Here is a 23589-nt window from a genome sequence, read left to right as displayed (position 1 = left end):
TTCTTTTTGTATTATAGAAACTTCGTGGGATCTCCCTAGTGCCCACCAACAACACTAATCAGGCTTGGATTTGCTAAAACATTCTGACTTTTAGAAACAGAGTAAAAGATTGCTCTCATTTCCTTCACCCTTCCTTACCAAGGCCAAAGCTGATTTTTAAAGGTGTCCTGATCAAACACCTTAATCAAGGTTCAATTCAGATACATTATAAGCAGGTACATCAAAAAAACAATCCTGAACTGTAGAGAGGGTCAAGCATTTGCCTGTTCTCCCACAGTATCATCTGCAATGGCAGATCAGGGTTGAAGTGCACAACTAACACAAATTGTTCTTACAATATCTTGATGCCAGCTTAGGAAGAGCTGTGTATTTACATAACACTGGGTTGTGGATCTGAACAAGCTAAAGGTCTTAACTGCCCAGCTGATCCCAAATAGCCAAATATTTTGGGATTGACTGAAATTGCGTGTTTTTCGCATGGAAGAATTCCACAATCCTGGCAACCAGAATTCAACTGTGGTAAACTAGTTCCTCCATAACTTAAATACACCAAGATGATCAGAGATAAAATCCACTAGATAGGAACTATCTGAAGCATTTTTTGCAAGTATTTTGCTAGACATTATATGTTCCTCTCAAAGCATCTTTCACATATTTACAGAGCACAGACTGTATAGAAAAATCTTCTAAATTATGAGAGATTCAGGAAATCACACACTTTTGCATCTGGAATTCAGTAATTACTTTGCTTCCTTGCTATATTAAGTGTATTGAATTCTAACACACCAACTAGTTTTAAGAGAAGTCACACAGAATTCTTTTTTTTTGGTCATACTGCTAACACTGGTCTTTTGGAAACATCTCATTTGAATTTACTGGACTGTAAAGTATCACTGCTTTCCAAGATCGGAAAAGATACTGGAAAAGTTCCTGGAAGCTCAGTTACAATCTTTATCGGCATGTCAAGATACAAAACTGTATTATAAATACACAAAATCTTTAGGTAAGTGATTATTTCACTGATATTCTTAAAAGCAAAGGAATTGGGTTACCCTCTGTATATTTAAGAAATGAAGATTCAAAATGTGCAAAAAAAACAACATTCAGATTTCAGTGGATAGTACACATCACACTGGTCCAAATGTGCAGCAGTGGAAGCCTCAAGGGTTGAGATAAGGACAGGGAGAGATCACAGACCCTTTACCAGATGGGCCAAACAGACTCACCCTCAGATCTTTGTGTCTGCAGAGCTGTTTCTCTCAGATATGTCACTGTCCTCCCCGTTTGCAGTTGCTGCTGTGCAAGGTTTTCCTCTTGGTGGATCTGTTATCCCAGAGGCACGGCCACTGTGGCTGATGGGCTCAGCCCTGGCCAGCAGCAGCTCCATCCTGGAGCCAGCTGGCATTGGCTCTATCAGACACGGGGAAAGCTGCTGGCACTTCCTCCCACTACCAAAACCTTGCCACTCAAACCAAAGCATGAGCAAAATAACATCCAAATATTCTTCCAAAAAGACTTTCCAGCAAACACAGTAAAGAACATGCAAAGTTCCCCTTCTGCCACTGGTTCCAGGTGACAACCTGACCCCAGAACAGCAGGATTATACAGAACATGTATACATACAATGTATGCTCTTTGGCACAATCTACTTACTGAAAGAGAAGGGGGAGGAAAAAATACTCACTACACTCACTTTCTTTTGTAAATGCTCATTTCCCATGTGTTTGGTGAAAGCACATGCTTAAAGAATCTACACATGGAATATCAACACAAACAATTCCACAGCATAGCTCCACTACAGAAATTATTTTTAATATCAGAAGAGAAAGAAAAAGCTTTTCTCAGAGAACACTGCGTCCTCAAGCACAGTTTAAGGCCACCTTCATTATATTGTATTTACTGTCACATAGTTTCATATTATTTAATATAACAACTCAGTATCTATTTGAGATATGATATGCTCAAAGGCTTTGAAAAGAACTCTATCGTCTGAGGTAGGAAAGGGTAAATAATCCTATTTACAGCCAGATTTCCAGAAGTATTTACCCTATTTCTGTGTCAGATGACTCAACTACAGTACTTCAAGTTTTTCCTCCAGATTTTACATGTTTTAAAAAGTAGCAAAGACTGTTCCACCTAGCACACTCTTCTAGCCTGTGATCAAACACCCTCATTACATCCAGGCAATTTAAATGACACTATAAATAGAAGCAAGCTTTATGCTCTCTCAATACATAAAATACTAGCTGCCACTCAAAACATATACAATAGAAATAACTCCTTTTATTTGTTTGGTCTGAGTCTGCACAAGAGTTATTTTTAAAGATATTTGTAGCATAATAAGTGTTACTCTGTTGTAACTTCCACTACACCCATTTCCTACAAAAAAAGATAATTTCTCAGTGATGGGAACCCTGTGTGTCAGGACACAGAAGAAGTAAGTGGAAAAAGAAAGCACATTCCATCATTAGCATCCCAAGATGTGATCGGCTATCACCACATCTGAAGTGATCACAATAATATGAAAAAGTCCATTTTATTTGCCCCCTTAGAGTCAGGGTTCTCATGGTGAGCAGGAAGCTCTCTACCCCATTGTGCACCCCTGTGTTTTGGTTATGTCCTGCAACACTCAGCTGACCCCTTCTGCTCCCAGGGGTATGTGCACAGCCAGAAGTGATCTCTGAGAAAGGTGCCATGTCCTGCTGAGCAGCAGCTGGGACAAGGGTCACCCTTCTGTCACCCATATTCGGAAGCCTACAACATGCAGAACCATTACAGATTTGTGGTAATTATGTTTTTTCTCTATCCCTCAAGAAGTCAGCTTGAACAGAACCTATTAAAACTTTATTAAGAGTCTGGAAATGAGCCAATGGGTAAGGAGTTCCAAAACTCCCTTACCATAGAGTTCTGCTCCTTACTATGTATGTATTCCTCATATGCAGGCTTTGCCTGCACTGTGCACTGCACAGACTTGTTCCACATTTCCACATCACTGTTTTAAATCTTTTTCATCTCTGTCATTCCTTTGCATTGAATCTTAAATCACACTGATTTCCTTTGCCACAAATCATAACAAGGACAACAACAAAATCAGATTTCACTGTAAACAGATTTAAATTGATTTTTCAAGGGATTTAGACAAGCAATTCTGGTAGCGTCTATTACAAATCCTTGCCAGTAATTAGAGCTGTTAAAAAAGAGCAACCTGTTCTCTTCAAGGTGCTATTCAAAAGAGGAAAACACTTCTCTTCAGGAGGCCTGAGCCAAACCTGGTTGTGCACATCCCTTTGCTCTGTCCCAGGACCCGACAAAAGTATTTTTTGCCTGTCCCACCCCCCTGCCCAGCAGGATCCCCTAAGGAACTGAAGGGTGCCCACCAGATACCACCACAGATCACTGCAACTCCACTACCGAGATCTTGCCTTGGACATTCCAGGAGCACGTGCTCTCCCACACCCATCCCAAACCATTGTTCAGGTACATTTCAAGGCAACTTTCATTTACTCATGTGAGACAACAAGTTCCTTTATGACCATGGTATTAGAGAATCATCAACAGGTTTGAGTTGGAAGGGACCTTAAAGACCATCTAGTTTCAACCCTGCTGCCATGAGCAGGGAGAGAGAAATCTGTCCCTGGGTGTGCTAGAAGCACCAGTCTTTCAGTTAACAGCCCATGCTTCAACATTTCTGTTAACAATTGTTCTCAGGCCATATTAGATTCATTGTGTGCTCTGGCTGGCTAATAATCTAATCAGTAGTAGCCAGTAAATGAGTAATTTTCCACCACTGCAACACTCTAGCAATATATTTAGGAGTGGGAGTACTCCATAATGAGATCCTTACTGACTAATACATGCTCATTCAGAAATTGAACAGCTTTCAGAATCACCTTAATTAGAAAGGAAAATGGATTAAAATACAATCTCTCAAATAAGAATTTCACCTTACTGAGGAAATAATTTTTTTTTTCTCTTTAAATGTAAGCATGTATTACTGACTTTGAGTAGAATAGCTCATTTTTAGCTGTAAATATGAAAAGTCCTAGAATGATCATCTCATTAATTCCTTCCCACACAAAACCAAAATCATAAAAAAATCCTGCTACTTAACAAAGATCTTTACAAGAAAGCTGTTGGCTATTGAGTACATCCAACAATACGGAGCTGAATTTCACAACTCATAAGTCACTGGGATTGAAATATTATGTTTGCCAGACTTTTGTCACTAGAAACATTACCTGAGAGCCATCCCTTTACCTATCTACTGAACTAGAATAAAGTGTGACAATAAATGCTTTTTGCCTAACACACAGTGTGTGCATGTACGTCCTAAAGTTACCTAACTGGTATTTTTTAATTTTAACAACGACACATTCCCTTTGTGCTTGGTCTAAGTTTATCTGTACAAATTATAAAAGGCTTACTTACCAGGTGTGTGAGAGCAAGAAACCAAAATAGGCACTAGGAAATGTAAAGAAAAAGAGGTAGGTGCTTTCAAGGACAGCAGAGTGGCACATCAATGCTGGTGAGGGACAACTGCAGTGGAAATAATTTGAGAAGAAACACAATACCATCTCTTATTACAGTTCCTCTACAGTTAAGACTCACTTCACCAATAAATCTCAAGCTTCAAGTACCTACATTTACAGTACTTTCCACATGGAGGAACTTCTGTTCTCAGCTGCCATTATAACACAGCTTCCTAAAGACCATTCAATGTGATGTCAAAACTGGGGCTTGATGCATGACTGAGTGACACCTGAGTCACAGCACCTGTAACCGAGTCCTGCAGCAGAAGTTTTCCATGGTAAATGTTCCCAAGCATGTGACTGGATTTGCTTCTCCCAGTGATTTAGTTTAGTTGTTGTTTTAGTGACTCTGCCAGCTGTGCAGCTGCTGTCTCCAGACCCCACCAGTGCCATCACCCTGTCAGTTCCATCACTACCTCACTCACCAGCTATTATAGCATAGAAAATGTTACTGCCTTAACACAGGATAACATTTATTTCCAAGAGCTCTATCAGAAGTTTCTAACTGCAGTCACAGAGGGGAGTAGGAACTTTCCCCTTTACCATCAAGCCCCAAACAGTTAGTTTTCCATTTCTGAGCAATTGATACAAACTTGGGGAGAGGGGAGGGAAGGGGCATCTCTGCTGATCCCTGGAAAATGAGCTGTAAAGGAGACTTAGCATATTCTAATCTTTAGATTATGCCCAGAAGCATTTGGTCTGGGGCCCAAGAAGGTTCTACAGCATTCCTGGCTTTGTCTCTAACCTGCTGGCTGACCTGGGACAAGTCACCTAACTTTATGAGATCTTTGAAAGCACCTGTGCCCATCACAAAGTGATGCACAAACATCTGTAACTGTAACAGAACTCTCTGGTAGTACCACGTGGTGGATATATGATACATGGCCTTTCAGTGACAGACTTCCTCTCTGGGTACAAACCAGAAAGCAGTTGCTATCAATCCCAGACCTAAGAGACAACAGGGTGCTTGGCAGGTGAAGGTGTCAGAGCACAGCTGCAGTGTTGGTCCTTATTGATAACATCCCACACAGCTCAAGCAGAAGTTGGTTGACATTCTTGGTAGAATTTTTTTCTTGTGTAGACCCTGACAGGAAGACTTTTGTGGGAAGAAGACTAAGCAGCTTGTGAGACTTACAACTCAGTCATCACCACCCCAACAGGGAGTGCTTCATCAGCCACTTTAACTCATCCTCCCCTCCAACTCCAGCAGAAAACCCTCTTTGGTGCCATAAAGATATTAGACTTTATCAAGGGCTTCACTGGGATTTAGAGAATGTAAGAGTTAAGTAATTTCAGGTCTTTACCAGTGGATATTATAATATGATACTGTCAGGACAGTGCATCTCCCTGTAGGAGAAGAGACTGGAAAACATTTTCAAAGTAGCAAAGGAAAGCAGGATTATAAACATAGCTGAAGGAATGAAAAGGGAAAAAAAATGAAAAAGGACAAGATGAGAGGAGAAGAAACATGCAAGAATAATTACACCAAAACTTTTTCTGGGTTTGTACTTCCCTGTTCAGAGGCACACCACTGAGACAATGTGGCTGGCTCTGTGACAATTGTGAAAAAATAAGCCAATTTGAGCTGGTTGTTAGCAGTCAGAGCACTGCATCTCAGATAAATGGCTGTCTGCTCCAGGTATGGCAGCAGAACTTCCTGAACCATTCCTGAGATATCTGCCAGGATTGCAGCAGCTTTTAGCCATCAAAAACAGCAAGAAAGTCCTCTTCAATCTCCCATTCTTGTGGTAAAAGGTGACCTTGGAGAAGATTTTCTTCATGCTCTCTGCTCCCCACGCCAATTCCATCCTTCTTCCTGTCTCAGAGCTAGACATGTTGTCTTATTTAACAGTAGATAAACCCAACGCTTTTCCCTAGCACAGTTGCTCAAACTGATCTGTGTGGGTTGTCACACCTCCAACTGTATCACTGTGTCTAACTCAAAGTGGTATTTTCAGCCTGCTCTGATGTTTGCCAGGAGTCCCAGTTTGGCTCCAGAGCTCTCGTCTGTCTCTCCTCAGTTGAGCTAAGGGCTGCCTGTGAGGGAACAGCGTGTGGAGAACAGTCCATACCTGCCCCTGTGCCTTTCCAGGCAGCACACTCACTGAGGCAGTTTTTTCCTGCAATTATTTCACCTGCTTCACCTATTACTTTTTATCTCCTGAGGAAGAAAAACAAACACATGACAGCCACAAAGGAAGTGTAAATAACAACCACCCCGTGTTTGTACTGTTCACCCACCCTCCCCTACCAAGTCTTACAAAAAAGAACATAATCTTTTACTAATTTCCTAATTTCATAGTAAAAGGAGCCACACAGGGCAATCCTTGTCAAGCACTGAGGAAGAAAGCTTGAAAGAAAAAAAACATAGAAGGAATTGAGGAGAACAAAGAACAAAAAAAAAAAAAAAAAAACAAAAAAAAAAAAATATTAAACTCCTTAAATCCTGAGGGAAAGAACCAGACATTTCAGCTCAAAGAAGAAACAGAGCCTGGGGCCTGCTGACCACTTCTGAACAACCACACAGGGCCAAGAAGTTTCTTTCAAGGGCCAAACTTCACTAAGAGAAAAGTAACTGCATGTACAGGTAGGTCAGCGGACCAGCATCCACGCTCCAAGGCTTCTTGTAAAACATTCCCTACTCAAAACTTCCTCCTGTTTTCAGACTGTGCTGTGGTTTCCTTTGTAAACACTCATATCATCACGCATAATGAAGTATGCTATTTCCAAGCAATGAAACAGTATGATTTCTATGGCAATAGCAAGGAATTTGGCAAGGCTGTTTGATAGACTTCATCTGGTGAGAAAGTTTTTGAGAAAAATAAGACATAATTGAATCTCTAACCACTAAGATATTGTAAAATTCTCCACATTACCTTTCCTGGTGACCTGAATGCTCAGGACCCTCTTATTTGGAGATCTGCCCCTAAAGACCTTATAATGGTAACGTGCCAAGGCTGCACTGGAACTAATCGCTGTACCAGTGTAAGTGAATGTCTGCCAATTGTATTTACAATACTACTTTTAAGACAAAACATTTAGTATTCCAAATGGAGTCAAAGCTCCTTTGGGGACACCACAAATTTCTATGCGTTACTGCAATTTGTCATGTACTTGTGATTTTAACCTTACACTCCAAATCACCATAGTGCAAGCCAACTTCTACTCCCAACAAGTGATCTTGACTTTTTATTTTACAGAATATTACAGAATTTTACAGACTTTTTATATTACAGAATACCACACCAGCTACACATGGGGACTGAGATAAATCCAGGTCAGATGATTCACCCATGGCCACCCAGCAGATCAGTGACCAAGACAGCAACAGAAGCCCCAGGTTCCCAACTCTGCACTCTCTACTCTCAGCAGCCCTGAGCCTCTCAAGGGGGGAAGATTTAAATCATCTGGAGATGACCTGCAAATAACCCATTCTTAAACAAAAGCAATCCATTCAGAGATCTACTTTTATGAATATACAGGCTTGTTCTCCTCTTTCATTTCCTTTGAGCTTCCGTGAAGACTTCAGCAGTCTCAGCCTTATGGGACAGGGATTGGCTTGTGGCCACAGATTTCACACTTGGTTTCATGAGCTAAACCTGAACAGGCCTTGATTGCAAAACCCCTTGCAAGCAGCTGAGTTGCAGATGGATTTCTGGGGAGGGCAAGAGAAGTCAGAATTAAAAAAAAAATAATCTATCAAAGACTTAGAAACACTTAAAAGACTAGAAAAGCAACTTCCTGTATCACAGTTAATGTTTCAAACCATTTTTCAGCTGGAATAGCAACCCTCTAGGGTTAAGAGCCAGTATGTTTGTGCCACTCGACTGGTGGAAAATTGTAAAGCACATTAAACCTGCAGAATCTTTTACAGGAAAGAAAAATAAGTTTCCATAAGTAGTGCTTGAGTGGGGCAGTTTTTTAGTATTTTATAAAAATAAAGCCTGAAAGAAGGTAATGACATTAGCTACACATTAGTCTCCAAACATTAAATAAACTCCTATGTAGGAGCAAGCATGAGCAGTAACTCAGCAGTTTCATTTCAGAGGGGCTTATGCTATCACCTCAGGTTCTGGTGCCAAAGCCCTGTGTCTCAGAGTTAAGTTACCAACCAAACAACAGTTTAAATTCATCAAAAGCAGGCATTACATTTAATGGGATTTCAATTAGTGATGGACCAAAATCCAAGCCCTGCAATCCTCTCAAAATGTAAACAAGCCTACAAACCCAAGGCTTGGCCTGTCTCATTTTGAGATCAGAACCAAGTACAACAAACAGCAAAAGTAAATCTTGCATTTTTTCCAGGTCTGAACAAGTCCCAAGGCCAAAAATCTTTGCAGTTCTTGCAGGCATATCACAGAAAACAGCAGAGGAGGGGAAAAAGAACCCACAAGTGTGTAAAATTAAATTAAGAAACAACCAATTATAATGTTGAGCAGTGGCAGTCTCTTGGTACAAATCTAGCAGTCACTGATGGATATCAGTGTCCTATGACCTCAGAGCTCTGGATACTTGAATCAACATGAGAACACACAAACATTTTGTTTGTAGCTCGCTTTTGCATTTGGCACAAAAGGAGACATGCACATGCAAAATAAAAATTGTAAGATAACTTCTGGATAATGAATATTGTGGGCAGAGGAGTAACAGATGGTGGAACAAAACAACCTCATTTTAAAAAGACAAAACTTCCTTATGATAGGACAGAACTGCAGAGGTGAAGAAAAGAATTCAAAAGCAGAGATGCCAAACAAGCAGGGAGGGCAGTGGATGGTGCTGCCAGAAGGTGTGGCCCAACCCCTTCCAGAACCCTTTTGTGTTACCATAAACATCACAGGGAATGATCCACTGAGCCAGCAGTCTGAGGCACAGCTCTTCAAAAGGATTTGCATTCAGCAAGCAGTAAGACAATGCACATTGCCTGGGTCATGAAAACACCTTGTGAATTTTTAAGCATACACAGGCAAAGTAAGAAAAGTCCCATGGAAATTAACTTACTGCACTAGAGAAAATTGACTTTTATGTCACAGGCACGTTGTTTTTCTGACTGATTGTGTCAGAAAGCTCTTATGAAAAATACTTAACATTGTTTGACAGACACATACTCTTCACTGTTTAAGTTATAACCCCATAGTACAGACACGGCTATTAGGTGGAAATTATGGGATCTCAGCGGTATTTCTGTGACATGGCATGCTTTATTTTGTTTAACTTAACAACAAACTAATTATATTAACTGAATTCAGTAGAAACAGCAGGGGGAATCCTGTTAATTTTGTCTTAAGCATCAGAGAGCATCTGAGGGTGTTAAAAAAATACACAGAGAAGGAAACAGAGGAATGATTTCATAAAAGGAAGGAATCTTCCATTTCCTCTGACGGCTCATACTGAATTTAAAACTGCCATGTCTGATTTGATATTAAGAGGCTTAGACATATGGTTAGTGTTTGAGACAGGATACTGGGCTTGATGTGACCTAGTACAGCCCTTGCTACATTTTTTTTTAGTATAGAGAAATGCTATATAGTGGTTGCCATAAAAAGACACCACTTCTACCCTGGTTAGCACCTGGGGAATTTCAGCAATGCCATTCTTCCTCCTCCTCTGAATGTGCAAGGCAAGAACTATCTCCAGCTCAGAAAGGAGCTATTAGATCATCACTCCAGTCTCCTCCTCCTTTACCAGTGACAAAGTCTTTGGCTTGAAACTCAAAACATTATTCTCAAATTACTTTAACAAGGATTAGAGTAATCTTCACTGGTTTCTCCACTCTATTAATCTGTGCCTTTCTTGACTTTCTGTATTAGTAGAGCACCCTGGAGCATTTGACAGTCCCTCCTCCACCTCCTTCTATTTTATTCACCTAGCCAGGAAACCTGCCACTCCCTGAAGGCAGCAGTAGCAGCAGCAAGGGGAACAGCCATACCTTGCATTAACAAAGCTCCCCATAAGCAGATCCAAGAAGAGAAATAGGCAAACAGAGAGTAAACAGCCATAGTTATTACTTACATAGATACTTCCTCTGCTTCACATTGGTGGTAACTGCTGAGCCCTGAATACCTGTGGGGATCCAAACACTTGCACTCCCCAAGTAGAAAGAGAGTGGTCTCAAAGGGACAGTGTGCCAAGGTGGAACGATGCTTTGTGATGAAAAGTACCATTCAACGACAGCAAAGGGAAGGGTTAGAAAAACGCACATTTCTTGCCCTAACACAGGAGCTCAAGTCAGTGCCGCCAATGGAACCTGTGTCAGCTACGGCCTTCTGCCTTCTGTCCGCCTGCCAGGATACAATGTACACCTCTGGAGCTTTTGGCTAGGGGAGCAATGTAGAGGATCCAAAGACATATTTATAAACCAATGAGGATCATAATTCTGGCAGATTTCTGACAATTGACAGTTCCACCCCAAATGATGCTCCCAAAATGAAAATTTAATTAACAAATATGCTTAACTGCATAAGAAATTGCAGTTGTATTATCTGCAACAAACTAACAACAGTATAAGGGCTTCCATGTAAGTTGGTGATCTGATCAGTTGTCCTTTTGGAATGAAATTCAAGCTAACTTTGATAATGGATAATACCAGATGGAAGAAAAGAGACTACCTTTGCTAGATCCTGGATTAACCATTCATCTCCTGAGATATACAGACATGATAAGTAGTTTGTTTAAGTCTTCTGCAATATTCAACATAAGGAATTCAGCTGTGAGTTTTCATAAATTTGCGACCTGAAGAAAACACTTGGCAGCAGTCAGTACAGACAGCACTCAGAAGGGTGAGCTTATGGGCTTCTGGCACATCACTGCAATTAACTCCGAAAAACACAGCAATTTTTTTTTCTCATGCATTGTGGGCATCTACTAATTAAGCTGGTGAGAAAAGTATTATTTACACATTTTCTAGTCGCAGAAAGGGAGATAGAGACAGGTTATAAGCCTTTCACAAAGTCATGTAACAATCTGGTCACAGAGCTATTAACAGATGCCTGGATTTCTGAGTCCTTTTATCCCCTGCTCCCTTGGCACATAACACCATTCCTCTTAGCTTCTAATTTTGTGTGGAAGATGTTTTTGAGAAAGTGCTGCTAAGTTAAAAAAAAAAAAAAAAGATATATTGGGAAGCAGGATTTTTCTCTGAACTAAAGAGATGGGCCTCGCCTACTGTGGCCTCCAGGTACAGCCAGGACTTGTTCTTTAAGTCCAGCTACACAGAAAGCTTACGAAAAGCTGACCAGAATGGAGTAACTCTGGCACACTGTGTACGGGGGGGGGGGGGGGGGGGGGGGGGAGGGAGGGCAGGGAAGAAAGGTAGCAAGAGGAGAGCAGGGAGAGCAGGGAGGAAGAAAACTGACAGTAGGATAGAAGTGAAACCAGAGGCACACCCCCAGTCTCTAGTAGAACAAGATTTCTACTGACTGTTCTCTTTCTACATCTTGTTTTTAACTCGAAAAAGCTCAAAAGTATCATAACACTACTTATAAGGAACATATTCCCTCATTCTGAGGGTTTTCACACAGAAGAAAGAGTTTACCAAGGGTTATTTCTATCTGCAGCAGGAGCAAACCCCAACACACATGACAGCTGCAATATGAAATTTCACTATAGGAAACCACATATGCCTGAGAAATTTGGACATCTGAAATGTGAAAAGAAATAATCCGATAGACTAGAAATATTTCTGAAATACTGACAGTTATTGAAGGTACAGAATATATAACAGCTAATGCTTTTATACAGGAAAGACCAGGAGGGGACCCAGCCAAACTCACAGAACACTGGCAGAACCCAGTGCCACAGGCCATCACAAAGGCCAAGAAAGCAGGAGAAACCCTGGGACACTGCACAATGAATGCAGCTCCTGACAGCGGGGCGAGATGAACTGCTGTGCTGTGCTCAGGCTGTATCTTTTTCTCAAGTGGTGCTGTCGCACACAAACACACGAACCAGAGAGCTGATCTGATGCATTTCCATCACATCCTGCTGGCCAAAAGCAGGGAACATCACATGATCACTAAGGGAAGACAAACGTGTTTTCCTCCTTTTGCGCACAATCTCCCTCTGTTTCCCCCGTTGGTCTCTTGCTGCTGCTGTTTTACCCTGCCGTGCCTTGGGGCACCTGCAGTGTCCCATCCACCCTGATGGAGTTCTGGGCGCTGCCTCCCGTCAGTGCAGCTGATCACAGACCCTTCCTGCATGGCCATGTGCCAAGGCCTGCACAACCCTGCACCTGCAGGATGTCACAGGACAAAACATGGTAATTGTTCAACACTTCTGAGTATCTCACAGGCACTCACTTCATAACACACAACAAAACTGTTGCATCCTGGGATTTGGTTTTAGGGGTTCTTATTTGTGTTAGCTAGTCGAGTCCTGTGTACCCCCACGCTTCCCCTGTGTCGTTTTCCCCCCCGCGGTTTCTGGCCCCATGCTGCCTGCAGCCGGATCCTCCCCCTCTGCCACTCCTTTAACCACCCCCCCACCCGGCCTCGGTAAACCCTGTGCCTGCCACCCCAATCCACACGATCCCGCTCAGCCCGTGGCTCGGTGCCCGCCCCTGCGGGGTTCTCTGGTTGGTCGCTGTTGCTGGCGTCACTGCCACGGCAGCCGCCCCTATTGGGCGGCAGGCCGTGGATCCTCTCGCCCCACCCCTCCATAAAATCCTACCCGCCGGCACCCAGGCGCCATTTTCTCCCATGTGAGTGCCGGGAGCGGTTGCGTCTTTCCATCGAACCGCGCCACGTGACCAATAAACCGTTGCTGCCAAGCACAGAGTAAATGGACAAATTCCTTACCTCTTTACTGGATCCCTAGCGCACGGTAACAGAGGCTGGCCAGCCCACACGCCCGAGACACGGAGCCGTGTCCGGGAACCCGCGGCAGAAAACCCCGGCAGCACGTGGAAGCTGCGCCACAGCCAGGCTCTCAAGAGCTGTGTGCAGCCGGGGAGGGCGAAAGCTAACGCCGCACAAAACCACTTTTTTTTCTTCCCTATTTCCACTATTTTCTTCCATTATGTAAATGACCTGTTATATTCCTACTTGTCTTGACAGTATTTCTTGACACAGGAAAGATTTATTTACTGTTAAACACAGAAGATATAGCATCCATTAACAAACATGAAGGCAAAGAAGAATTCCCACTATTTTAACATGCAAAAATACATATTTTTCATGTTTTGTGGAATGAGCTTGTGACCTTTTCTCCTCCTCAAGGCTACTTATGCTTCTGAATAATCCTGTATAGCTGCAAATGCCTCAACAAGCATCAAGTCAGGACATTTGCTTGGAAAATGCCCCAAGTCAGTGCAAGGTGCAAGGATCAAGTAAAATTCTTTGAAGCCAGCTCCAGAGTGATCTTTATAAAACTGATGCACACAACAAAAACGTAGGAAGAAAGCACAAGTAAATCAACTCTGGTTCATCTTATGCTGTTGAATTCTGAACAACACTACATGCATTCCCTTCACCACAGTTTCTCTTTAGGCAATAGGAGAAAATTTATGTCAAAAGTAATGCAAGGCCTTTTTCAAAGCTCAAAGTCTGTAAAAGAACAATAAAACTACATGCAGACTACCAAGACATGATGAACAAAAGTACATTTAAAAGATCCAAAGCATCCATCTGTCCTGAGCACAGTAGAGTTCTGCAAGGGCAGAATTTGGTCACAAGGCCTCTTCTGCCAATGTTGGTTTGCATTTTGATCTATTTGCTGAAGTGCATTGAAAGATACAGTTATAGCAGGTCAGACCATGATGAAAGTTCACCAGCTTATTAATTTGCACAACTTGATGGAAAATAAATAAAAGGAGGCAGATTAATCAACACATGAACTGCAATACACTGCTAGCTTCTCTCCCTTAGAACTTTTTAGGAACAACGTGTCCATTTGTAATGTAAAAAATGTTCAGAAGCTTTACCTGAGTGACCAACAAATGGAATAAACTGACAGTGCTCTCATTTCCAGAGCACAATTTCCTAAGTAATTTCCTCTTCATGTTAAATTTTCAAATTATTCGGTTTTGAACCCAAATCTACCTAATTAAACATGTAACAATTTTGAGCATTAAACAGCTAATAGTAGAAAACAGCTATGCAAAACCTCCCTATTTCAACTGACTTCTAAAATACTTCCTGCTTGGTAATGCACAGGCTGTCAAGTACTTTACAGATTCCCAGCTTAGCCTGCGCTTCTGTCATTTCAGAGCATAAATTAAAGCACAAATCACTGCAGAGATTTCTCTTACTTTCCATTCCAGCTCTACTAGATGCAGCCTTGCAGTCCCCCTCCTCAGACACATTTATCCACAGCTCCTGGAGATCCACATGCTGCACACACTGACTGAATACACTACGAACTTCATTTTTCCCCCAGTATTAAGAGCACATCAGATTGCATCAGAGGCAGTCTAAGGAATGCTGAACACCTCTTTGACAAGCCATACGTTAATTGCCCAAAGGTCAGAGTAACTATTTTGGAAAAATGTGGCTCTCTGTTTAAATGAGTAACAGCCAAGCAATGCAATTATGAAATAATGGCAGCATTCCCAAAGGATCTCTATACAGTGCATGAAAGGAGTACAAAAGATCCATGAGATTTTGTGCTTAATTTCTTACAATTTCAAGATATTGCCTTTAAAAGTTAATAGCAATTCTTAAAACATGCACTAAAAGAACATATGCCACCATATTTCCAACATTTGGGAGTCCATGTGCTACAACAACAACAACATTCCTTTGCTATTAAATGCCAAAGGCTGTTTAGTGATAAATTCAAATAAAAACCCAGTAATTTGCAGTAGTTTTCATTCAGAAAGAGCCATGTGACATTGAAAACCATTACATGTCATTTATAAACACTGTAAGAAGAAAATTTTATTTCATTTTTGGCCAGTAATGACTGGGCTAAATTCAAAGCTAGTTCAGCTTGCTCAGGGCCACAGCCAGTTGGATTTGAAAGCCTTTAGGGTTGAAGACACAACACCCTCCCTGGAAAACCCACTGAGGTCCCTGAGCACTCCCATCCCCAGCAGGGACTGCCCTTGCTGCAGGTGTGCACATACCTGGGGAAGGTGACCTCCTTCCTCTACAGCTCTCCATTAGAAAGCTGAAGAATTCACTGAGGTCCCACTCTGTACTACAATCCCCCTTTTCCTTGAGCCAGCTGAACATACCCAGCTCACTGGTCTCTCCTCATGCAGCAGTGTTGCAGCCCCCAGCCACCTTAATGGCCACAGAATCCCTTAGTAATTGAGGTTTGGAAGGGATCTCTCCTTCTCTCCCATATATTCTTTCCATAGAAAGACTTTCAAATGTCTTAATTTTGGCATTTATACAATGGCAAAAATTTAGAAGTCTTGAGGCAGCATCTGAGAATCACCCCTTCCCTCTCTTTAGGGGAATTCACTAGTAGCTCTTAAATCCTACCCCCAAGTCTGAATTTATACTTCCAATCCTCCAGGCACATGGCAGCACTAAGACATGTGCAGGACAGAAAAAGGTGCATGAAGTATCACCACACACATGGCACTTGCCCAAGCCTGCTGACAGTCTGAAAGAGTACTTGCATACCATGAAGGGCCTGACTGATTCCAATGATCTAACATCGATCTGTAAGGATGGCATTTTAAATACCAGTGTAACTAATTATTTATAGCTGGTATCAACAACAAAGTCATGTTAACTACTTCCCCAAAAAACTCTCCAGGTGACAAAACCCACAAAAATTTGGTATTTATATGTACTGAGAAACAGAAACCTAAAAGCCACTCATTTCCTTCCTGACAAATTTTACAGTGCAGTTAAGCTTTAGTACCACAAAGTAAAAAGAGCAGCACAATCAAAATAAATTCTAATCATCAATTATACATAGAGCATTCTGCATTGGATTCAAACCTCTCACTTGTTTACTGTGGGAGTTTCTTTTCCTTTTCCCTTTCCTTTTTGTGCTTAATCTGGAAGATTTTCATTAGTAAAACATGAATTTTTTATATTCCATTTTCTGCATTCTTCTCTCATGTTTTAGTTTCTCATCATTTAAGATAAGAGCAGTATCTACAATCACTCTCCAGCTTTTTCAAACCTCACAGAATAGGTTATAAGCCACACATTCACAATCATCATCCAGAGAATTAGAATGTCTGTAAATATAAAAGCAGAAATGTTACCTCAGAAGAGCACTCTCTAAGGAGGGGGAACTTCAGAGTTCATGGGATTTGAAACTAAGCTCATATTTTACTAAGCAGATACGAAAATAATTTTCAGAACTTATTTTTACAGAATTCATATTGTGTAGAATGCATATACAGAAAAGCTACTCTGAAGGCCTTTTGTCTGAAAAGGGCCATTTCAGAAAAAGCTCTTTGATTCCTTTGAATGAGGTGATGTTATTAAAAAAACACAAACAAACAAAAAAAACCCCAAAAACCAAAAACAAAAAAAAAAAAGGGGGGAGAATGTCAGGAAGAACAAATTATTATACAATTAAATTACTTAACCACAATGTAGGATTTTTTGGGGGCAGTAAACCAAGCCATTTTCAGGTAAGTTTTCCCACAGCCACAACAGATTAGAGCCATTAGAGATCCAAGAGCTGAATCAAGACTCAGAACCTGGTGCTGTCCTAGATGTGCAAAGGCAAAGCAGGTATCACACTGCAAATATATTATAATAATATAATAATGTATACAAGCAGATGCTGCATTGCCTGCAGGGAAACTGAAGCCCAGCACAGAGAAGGGAGCAGAAAACCACTAAGGTCTGAAGAGACCAAAATCCTTGACTTGAGTATTTCTGAAGTATTAACCTTGCTGCAAATCTTCTCTCCCCCATACTTTTTAAGACATAAACATTCGCATCACTGACAATCCAAGGTACTATTGGTCAGCATAATGACTATTAACATGAAATGTTACTGGATTTTATAAAAGCCCTGTTTAGTCAGTATCACAGTTGATTAAACTGCACATGGCAATTGTCATCCCCAGTTAGTTACACCAGCATCACACTGGTTAACCCAGTGTTAACAACGTAGCTTGACAAGGGCAGATCCAGCACTGAACTGGCTCAGGCAATTTCACACTGCTGTAGGAACAGTAGGTCAGCTCAGAGCTTCTCTCAGGAGTTCAATTGTGCTCAATTTGCAGAGGAAACAGACTGGAGAAACTCATGACACCAAGTTTCAGAGAGTGCATGATTTAGAAAGCCTTTCCATTTATCTGGGAATACTGAAAAAGTGAGCATTTATTCTGTTCCCCACCTAACAGAGGAACACAGGTTTCTACAGTAGCTGACCAAGACAATGGACAAAGGCCAGTTAACTTCAATATTGCAAAATCAAATCCTTAATTCATCAGCTTGCCAACTTCCCAAACCTCAGCTGCCTGTGATGTCTACACAGATGAACACAGAAAGATAAGTAAATACAAAGAAGTCAAACTATTTGCCTGTAGATGACATTTTATTAAGCCTTCTTGATTTTTCCCACTACTTAACCACCAAGACATAAATTAACATTTGACTCCGCTGCTTTGTGCAACTCATCCATAGCATGAAAGCCCAACTCCCAGTTTCTAACCCAGAGATCAGCTCTGAACTCTGCCTGAAAAGAATATGCCTCTGTCTGATCTTTACTTGCCTAAGCACCAGCTGACTTCAAGCTCTTTTCATGCCTTTTTTTTAACAAGTCTGAAAAGGTTTTGCCATCACCACAATCATGAAATGAGAAATGTTGATCCCACAAACAAAAAAACAAAACAAAACAAAAAACCCAAACAAACAAAAACAGTTGAGTTTTGCCAAGTAAAACAGAGACACTTCTGTTTTAAAATTGACTATTCAAGATGTAAATCTGCATCTCATGGACTACATGTTTGGCCTAAGTGTCAACACACACAGATTCTTTGCCCTGCAAGGTAACTCACTTCATTTTTTTTTTTGGCTGACTTCCTGCCACTAGTAGATTCCTTTTCTGATTTGAGATAAGTGAAAAATTTAGCACGCCGGTGTGCTTCCACAGGAAACACCAAAAAGCCCTCACGATTTTCCACAATTGACCATCGGCAGTACTTCTGAAAACAAATTAGTAAACAAACTATCTTTTATATGCTAGAATGAAAATACAGTAATCTCAAACTTTCCCAGGCATTTGATTTTTAACTATCATTTAAATTGGGCATTGCTGAAGTACCAGAAACAAATGTCACCTCTGGGCATCCTGACTGGCCATGGCACCTGTACCACATTGTAAGGGCTCAGACCTTGGGGTATGTTTTGGGGTACTAGAACAGTTTCACAGTCTTGCACACGTAGTGTGTAGTTAAAGAAGGAGCTCTAATCTTTAAGCTCCTCTTGGTTTCTTGTGGGAAATGCTCCAAGAAAATTATGATGTTGAGAAAGAACACCTGATTTCTTCAAACTGCTTGACACTGACAGCAGTGTGCACCCATATGTTTTTGTATGCTTATTCCCATAACCCCTACATATTCTGCATGGATATGTATATTGACTGTCAATGGTACTTGGTTAAAATGATTATTGCACACAGCATGGCCAACTTTTAAATGTAAATTGTATGCAAATATATGCAATGCCATCTTTAATGCAGATGTAGCAAAAAGTATTAAGATGTGTAGGGCCTAATTAGGTCCTACATCAAAAACATAGAAAAACATGACTCCAAAGTCTCAGCAAAATAAATGTGAGCTAGAAATCCCAGTGTACACTCCTAGGGAAGCAAGGGGAGTAACTCTTTCCCAGCGACTTCTAAAGAAGGCAATGAACTCAAACTAACAATTTGTCTGTTTTTTCTTCAGACAAAGCATTTTCTTTTTAAGCAAGATGCAGATAAAATGGCATGGATTCTTCATTCTCTTCTATTTCCTACTATTTAAAATTATTAAAGGCTTCATTTCTTATCTAGACCATATATGAAAACCAGGAATAGGGACACAAAAATTCTTGGGCAATGTAAGTCTCAGCCTAAATAAAGGAAAAAAAAAATCCCAGAAAGCCACAGCTTATTTTTTCTAAGCCAGGGGCTGCTCAGCACTGGCCCTGCCAATGGGACTTTGATGACTGAATTCATCAGAACAGAAAAGCATTTGTACACAGCAAATTCCAGAGACAATAATCGACCTCAGGGACTTGCATTATTACTATACTGAAATAAATGAGGTACTTGACAGCCACTGATCAGGTGTATTACACTGACTGGGATCTCCCCTACATATGCACAATTCTTGGCTTCTCAACACTTCTGTTCCTAAAAAGAGAGGGTATTTTTGGGGTGTGACTGGTGAATTCCACGGAGGGCAAGGATTGCAGAGGGCCTGTGGATTTCCAACAGAAAGGAAACCCATTCTGCATCACATCAAAATGAAAGCCAGTGAAGACAGATATATTTCAAGAAAGGTACAGGTGGAGTGCTGTCTCTAATTTAAGACAAGTCTACCATCAGAGACCAGAAAAAAATCTGACTCCAACCCCTTTCCTGAAAGGAAGCAAGTTTCAACTCCAGTTGTTCATGAACAGCAATGGAAAAGTCCTAATACCCACTCCACCCTCCAGAGGTACTGGAAGAAAAGGACATATGACCACAGTAAATGCATATCCCCCTTTTAAGGAAGGAGCTAATACCTTCTCTTTCTGCACCAGCATGTACAAACCTTGGCCAACTACAAGCCAGAAGCTCTCATCTGTTCTCTCCACCCTACTGTGTCCTCTTTTCTAACACACATTTGGAATCCTCCTTTAGCTGAGCTGCTTGGAGGCATCTCCTAACCCCACCCCACAGCTGCCCACAACTGTGCCTTTTCCCAAAGTCACAGAATGGGGCTGCCACAATTTGGATATTCAAGTGGATTATAAATCTGCAGAAAATTTTATGCTGCTTGCTTCGTATCTTTAGTGGCAGTCCAATTTCTTTGAGGAAAGATGCTACAAATTATTCACTGTGAAATATAAAGCTTGCTTTTCATTTTAATTTTGTTCCATTTCTATCTCTGAATTTCCTTTATAGCTATGTTTCCAGCATTATAAGAAAAAAAAAATCTGATGCACCACGTCAGCCCAGTCCAAGCCAGACATAACATCCTGCGTATGCTGCCCAGGGTATTATAAAAAATGCCTTTCATTTCTCTCCCCCAGCCATCGTTGCAAGGCCCATTCCCCTCTGCTGCCCATGAGCCAGCAGCACTTTCCAGCAGGCTGCACACTGGAATTCTGAGCTCTCACATTCCTGCAGAACAAACACAGCTTACTGATCTCACAGAAGGACAGACTCAGCAAGTGTATTCCTTCCATCTACCAAAAAAATACAGGGTGGAGGCCTGAACTGGCCACAGTTCCATTTTTTTCCAGCATTAAAAGATACCAGCAATCCCTCTCCAAATCCTGTCTAGGCATTGCTTCAGCAGCAGAGGAGGGAGGCAGGCAGCTCCCTGCTCCGCAGCATGCCGCGGGATGGGAGCGGATCTGGGCAAGCTGTAATTATGAAACGCCGAGGAACGATGCTAAGGGTATAAAGGAAAGCAAAGCTGGCCAAGCCCTCATTTCCCAGCACTGACAGAGCAAAGGAGGAAGCAGAGCAGCTTCAGAGAGCAGATCTCGAGGACAGTGGCACCTTCTCAACCACAGGCACCACAGCCACCTGGGCTCTCTGCTGCCTTTGTACAGATGATTTGTCATTCCTGCATTCTTGCCAGCACTGCAGCACTGTTCTGAGCCTCCTATTTGAATTAACCAGGCCCAGAGGATAAAACTTTCAAATTAAACACATTCCTACAGGATTTCAGGCTCATTGTGTATGCACTAAGGAAACATAACATCCTAAAAATAATACGTATACAGAAAGAAAGCACATTTTGCAGGCATATTAAAGTGGAATATGAATTATAAGCAAGCTCATGGGAGAAGGCATCAGATTCCATGCAAAAAGGAGCTTTTGTAAATAACATAGCATCATTCTTTGTAAGCTATCGCAATTATCATCAACCATTTAATTTAGCTCACCATTGCCTCTTCTCATTGCTGAAATTGTCCATTTTTCCCCCTCCTGAATTTTAAAGCCCCAGATTTTAGAGTTCAAGCTAACAGCTGTATAGATTACTAATCAAGAGCCAGAACTCAATTTATATTCATTTCACTAGATATATGTCTAAACAGCAAACATGAAATAGCAGCTCACCAAGCTGCCATCATTAGAACACAATATCCAGAAAACACTAAAGCTTTTGTTTAAGAGTTAATTGGTGTCAATGCTCTAAGTTTGTGTGTACTGAATCACATTGAAATCTTAATTTGTCACATTAAAAATATTCAAGTAATATACTATTGCTCCATACAGATTTTGAAAATGTCACTAAAGGCAATATCTGTTTAGTTTAGAATATTAAGGCAAAAACTTCAGCATTATTTTTGTGGGGTTTAGCTTTTAGACACAGATTCGCAGGGTCCTGGTATTTCAGATTGCTAAATATGACAGAATATTTAAGCACTTTGCACATTAAGCCAAATAAAAACTTCAAAATCCCTCACTGGAATTAGTAATTTAGCCCCAAGCTAATCAGAGATGTTATTCCAGTAGAACTAAAGTCTTCCAGTTGGTCCTCAGCTTAATTTCACTGATTAAAATATATTAATTCTAGTGAGTTTGTTTTGCTACAGTCCCCTTACAAGCCAACTGAAGCCGGCAAGGAGAAACTACAACCTGAAAAAAAGCCCCAACCTTTTGAACATCTGAGAAGCACTTATTCTGTTATGTCTTATATTAACTTGTGAGACTAGCTTTAAACTCAAGTTTGGAACTAATCAGAAGACAGTGAATGGGAAGCTCTTAGTGGCTGAAGTGCTCATTGGAAGAGTTAAGGCTCCTCCTCCCAGCTGTGACAGGCCAAACTCTCACCCTTCAGCAAGAGTTAGTCATGAGTTCAAGCTTAGGCACTTACACCAGTGGTCTCATCTTGAGAAGCATCAGTCAGCTCAGGTTACACAACCAAATACTCACAAGCTGGAAAATTCAGATCACTTTTGGTGCTTCAGCTGTTCCTCCTGATTCTAAAGGTATGCAAATACATCACACTATGTCCACGAAACATTCTTATGCTAAGACAAATAACAGTCATAAAGTGAAATAAATAAATGCAAAATTATAATATCAATAGATGAAAAATGGTGTCATTCCATTGCCACCAAATGTACCAAACCTTTTCCAAAGGTCGTTGTTTCATCCAACCTCTTTTGGAAGAGCTTCATGAGGAGTGCCCTGCCCTGGGCCACAGCTCCTTCAGCTGTCTCAATGTCCCTTGAGACTCAGAGCTGCCTGTGCCAGGGACTTCAGGAGTGTGGCCTAAAATAAACCCAAGTTATGCAGTTCAGGCAGCACAATGATGAGACACATCATATTACATTAAAAGTATGCTTGGGGAAGAGAGGAAAAAACCAACCCACTAGAGAGATCTGGGCAGAAGTTGGTTTCTGAATGGCACTTCCAGCCCCAGTGTTGGGGGTTAAGATTTCTCCTTTTGCTTCTCTCATGGAATTTTGTCCCATCTGTTGCTTAGAGACAATAATGACCTGTATTTAGGAGAGACAGAAGAAATGGTCAAGGTGAGGGAAGGGTGCAGCTGGCTACTCTCTTACCTGGGGGGGGGTTTCTCCTTGCATACCTGGAGATTTTGGCCGGGGGGACGGTGAGGGGCTGGGCTCGGCTCCTCTCCGGCTCTCATTCTTGACAGTGGATGGGAGACAGGCCGTGGTCACTGAGGGGACAACTTGCCACCACTGCAGAGCTCTGTCTCCTGCTGCAAATGAAGCTCTGCTTGTGGAGCAGCTATTGAGCTGGGACCTTATTAACACCCTGCCTCACTAGAAAAGAACCCTCAACATCTACTCTGGTGCCTCAGGGGAAAAACTGGAACCCCAAACCCCCCACCCCCTCCAAGGGAGCCTCTCTCAGCTGCGTTTGGGAGCCTGGCTGCCACTGCCCAGCCCCACTGCTCCTTCACTATAGTGTAACCCCACACTGCCTGCCTGCCGGGATACCCCGCTACAGCTGCGGAGTTTCT

At 41.5% G+C, this 23589-nt stretch overlaps 1 protein-coding gene across 3 annotated transcripts in view; it reads right to left on the bottom strand.

Annotated features, from left to right (window-relative positions):
* Positions 1–23318, bottom strand: part of RORA (RAR related orphan receptor A) — a 250408-nt gene extending 227090 nt beyond the window's left edge. For 2 of the 3 annotated variants that reach the window (XM_053955227.1, XM_053955230.1), the window contains exons 1-3: positions 23191–23318; positions 22973–23098; positions 22729–22871 (exon numbers count right to left, since the gene is read on the bottom strand). In XM_053955227.1, coding sequence (XP_053811202.1) covers positions 22729–22777 — 49 coding nt within the window. In that variant the 5' untranslated portion in view covers positions 22778–22871; positions 22973–23098; positions 23191–23318. Of the gene's footprint in view, positions 1–22728; positions 22872–22968; positions 23099–23190 lie in introns of all 3 variants that reach the window. The other variant, XM_053955228.1, reaches the window with a different exon arrangement.
* Positions 23319–23589: the final 271 nt, after the last annotated feature.

The sequence above is a fragment of the Vidua chalybeata genome, chromosome 13 (assembly GCF_026979565.1).
Source record: "Vidua chalybeata isolate OUT-0048 chromosome 13, bVidCha1 merged haplotype, whole genome shotgun sequence".
In the NCBI taxonomy this organism is placed as follows: domain Eukaryota; kingdom Metazoa; phylum Chordata; class Aves; order Passeriformes; family Viduidae; genus Vidua; species Vidua chalybeata.
The sequence above is the reverse complement of the archived record's forward strand: the minus strand, read 5'-3'. Positions and strand labels throughout refer to the sequence as shown.